At 54.3% G+C, this 3,895-nt stretch overlaps 1 protein-coding gene across 1 annotated transcript; it reads right to left on the minus strand.

Moving 5' to 3' along the window:
- Positions 1–2,062: 2,062 nt before the first annotated feature.
- On the minus strand, positions 2,063–3,202 carry LOC123348873 (ribonuclease-like). Its single transcript, XM_044986561.1, has one exon. The coding sequence runs from the start codon at positions 2,832–2,834 to the stop codon at positions 2,181–2,183; it is 654 nt and encodes a 217-aa protein (XP_044842496.1). The 5' UTR covers positions 2,835–3,202; the 3' UTR covers positions 2,063–2,180.
- Between the last annotated feature and the right edge of the window lie 693 nt (positions 3,203–3,895).

Raw genomic sequence — 3,895 nt, forward strand, 5'->3', positions numbered from 1 at the left:
GGCATTAAAGGACCTGACTCCACGTTTCTCCCATGGTGTGTTTTTGGGAGATAGAAGTTCCTGGTTATTCAGAGCAGAGCTTCTCCCCTACCCTGCAAACACGGAGCCAGGGAACAGCCTATATGGGTCTCACTGAATCTCTCCTTATCCACAGTGAAACAGCTTCAAACAGGAAAATGGACACTAGAGGAGAAGGCACTGGACTCTGGGTCCCCCCTCCCAGGTGGGTGCACTAACCTCTGAGCTACAGTCATTCCCTCTCGCTTTGGCTCTGCTACTGTGTAATTATTTAGACACAATGGAGCAGTGTCAACAGAGGAGATTGAGCCTACGCCCCCTCCCCCCAGCTCAGTGGGTCAAGCTGGAAACTTTCTATTTTCTGATTAAAAGTGAATTTATTGGAGGAAAAGCAGACATATTCTCCCCCCCTGCAATTTTAATGAGCTGACACTTTTTTTTCAATGCACTGAAAAAAGCTGGAATGGAGACGCTTTGACCACCCTCCCACCCCTCACCCTGGGAGTTTGCTGTCTGCCTGAATCTGTTTAACCAGACTCAGTTCTTAGGGCAGAGCTGGGATTTCTGGCCCGGGGGCATTTCCTGCCTGTTGTTGTGACCCTTCTGCTCCAGGACTTGAGTGTCCAGTGTAAATTAGGAAGTTCCACAAGAAAACACCTGGATTCCCTGTCGCTGATTCCTCCTGCCAAAGCAGAGTGGAGTTCAGCTGGAAGAAGGGGCTGGATCTGGGGAATGGCCCAGGGACTTTAAGGGTCTTTGAAACCCCTTCTATTCCCTGGCATCGGCCCTCGCACTAGGGCATAAGAATTGCCCACAATGTAGCAGGGCCTGCTTCAGAAATGCTGGCATACCTTCCCCAGAGGGCAACATCTACCCTACCTGCAGCATCTATCCACTGATCGATACCAAGGCACGGGGCTGGGCTGCTCAGGTCTGGGTGGCGAGGGAGGGGGAGAGGCGGTGAGCCCTGCACGGGGGGCTCAGGCGAATCCCGGGATGTCCCGTTTTTACTTCAGGAAATGTGGTCCCCTTACACTAGAGCAGAGCTTTCAGAAAAACTTCCAGCCTCCATGTAAAAATAACCAGTGATAGAGAATCCACCAGGACCCTTGGTAACTCGTGTCAATGGGTAATTACTCTCTCTGGTAAAAGTTTACGACTTACTTCCAGTTTGAAATTGTCTAGCTTCAACTTCCAGACACTGGGTGGTGTTAGATCTTCCTCTGCTGGATTGAAGAGCCCGTTAATAAATACTTGTTCCCTAGTCCCCCAAATGTGGGGCCAGATCAGAAGCAGCACCCCGGACGGGGGACAGACTCAGGTGCTGCCAAATTAAGCCAGCCGGGTCCCATACATGGGGGCCACATCAAAGCAGGGCATCTCTGAGGAGTGGAGAAGGCACTTGGAAATCATTTCCCAACACCTCCTAGCCATGCTCCTGTCAGCAATGATCATGGTAGGAAGCAGCTGGGAGAGAGAGAAAGAAAATCTGTCTTCTCTGCATTAAGTTCAACACAAAAGCGACCCAGCCATACTGCATTTGCAATCATGCGTTTTATTGCAGGAAGCAGCAAGAGAAACCAGCCCAGTAACAGCATCCAGGACTCAGCCTGGTACAATCTTTATCCCACCCTCCCTTACCAACCCAGACAGTGCTGGAGTGATTATTTATTGATGGCATCCCTGTAGCATCTCAGGGCCCTGCTCATAAATGAGGATCACAGTGTTACATAACGGGCACCAGAAGGGGAGGGGCGGGGAAGGGGCGGCTATACTGTATAATGGGCACTAGGGGCAGCAGAGGGTGGGGGTGGGGAAGGGGCGGCTATACTGTATAATGGGCACTAGGGGCAGCAGAGGGTGGGGGTGGGGAAGGGGCGGCTATACTGTATAATGGGCACTAGGGGCAGCAGAGGGTGAGGGTGGGGAAGGGGCAGCTATACTGTATAATGGGCACTAGGGGGCAGCAGAGGGTGGGGGTGGGGGAGGGGTGGCTATACTGTATAATGGGCACTAGGGGACAGCAGAGGGTGGGGGTGGGGAAGGGGCGGCTATACTGTGTAATTGGCGCTACGGGTAGCAGGGGGTTCCCCGTTGGGGCAGGTTGCTTGCGCTGGCGGGGGCCATACAGGTTTGATTCTGTTGTTTGTCCCCTCTTGTGCTCAGCTCTCTGGCCCCAGCTGAGGTTTCAGAGCCGCTCCCTGCTTGCGCTCCATGTGGGTGCGGGGCAGCCCAGTCGAGGTGCGACCCAGTTGGGTTTGGATCTTCTCTAGAGACATAGATGCTGCTAGTGTCATGTTTTCGAAGTGCACAGGCAGGTGCTTTTCGTTACAACCCACGCAGATCATGGAAGTCTCTTCTTCTTCCTCATATGTACAGGACTGGCCATTTTGAGACTTCAGCTTACATATGGTGAGTTTGAAGGTTGTATTACTCTTGTAGATGTTGTCTTTGACGAGTATCCCTTTCTCTTTGCAGATGGCTTTGATGGCTTGTTCAGTGTCGTGGATGAAGGTGTTGACGGGTTTGCAGTAGGTATCGTTGGTCATGTTGCGTTCCTTCATCATGTAGTTGCAATAGGTCTTGCCGTGGGTGTTACTGGTCTTAGGGAAATCAACGTGCTTCCTCTTGAACTGCTCATACTTGTTACGTTCCCCAATCAGGCCCAAGGAACCAGACAGCAGGATGTGGGGCAGCAGGAGCGCAGGGCGGGGTCCCCTCAGGGCCATGGCTGTGTCTGTCACTGGATCGACCTGCAGTGCGGAGAGGGGGGAGATGGATGGAGACAGCGCAGGGTGGGGATCTGCCTCCTCCATGGAACCTCCTGGGACTGAACCCCTCTCCCTGCCAGCCCATTCTACCCCTAAAGCCCTGCCGCTCTCATTACCCCCACTGAGATCAGGGCCCCATTGTGCGGGGCGCTGCACAGATCCAGAGGGGAACCCTTACACTTGAAATGGCCAAAGCAGACCGAGAAAGGGTTCTTATCCCCATGTTACAGATGGGGAAACCGAGGCACAGAGATTCACCCTCAGCTTTTCAACTCCCACTGAGATGCTCGAGTCCCATGGGAATCCACCAGGGTTTGACCTCAAGGCTCTCGTAGGGGATTGAAAATCCCATCCTATGAGACAGAGAATGAAACCCAGGTCCCCTACACCCCTGTGGAGAGCCTTGGCCACAACCCCAGTCTGCACATAATGTCAATTTGACTTGTTTGGCAATTATGGCCTGGCTCCAAGCCCACCTGCTCTAACCACTGCTCACCCAGAGCTGGGACAGAATCCAGGTGTCCTGGATCCCAGCCCCCCTGCTCTAGCCACTAGACGCCACTCCCCTCCCAGAGCTAGGGATAGAACGTGGGACTCCAGCATGCAGATCTCGCCTAAACTTCCTTTCACTCTTTTGCTGAGATTCTGCTCCCAGCTCCCCGGGATCAATCCGGAGTCACCTGTGACTGCAGTGGAGTCGAGGCCGGTTCTGGCTCCCATCTGCTATGAATGCAGCTTCCCTGCTACCCCCCATTACCTGCAGCAGCAGGTCCTGGGCCTTGGCACATAGCCCATTGGTACAGACCTGATGGTGACTCTTCGGACGCACTTGGATCCATGGGCGGCTCTGGTCCCGTCGATCGGCCTTGCAGGCGCTGAGCAGGGGGGCAATGTGGCTGAAGGGCAGAGGCTGATTGAGGTGACATGGAGGGGGGAGTACAGCCCCCATTCCAGACCCTCTCCTCACCCAGCTGCCTGCCCCCCACCTGCCCCCTACCTGCCCCATTCTCGGCAGCTGGCCCAGGGCTCTGCACTGATCCAGGCGGGCGCACACTCAGCTGCATGACGCTCTGTGTGAATTGGTGTGTTGGCCTCACTTTCCCACT

Source organism: Mauremys mutica, chromosome 13 (assembly GCF_020497125.1).
Source record: "Mauremys mutica isolate MM-2020 ecotype Southern chromosome 13, ASM2049712v1, whole genome shotgun sequence".
NCBI classification, from domain to species: Eukaryota; Metazoa; Chordata; order Testudines; family Geoemydidae; genus Mauremys; species Mauremys mutica.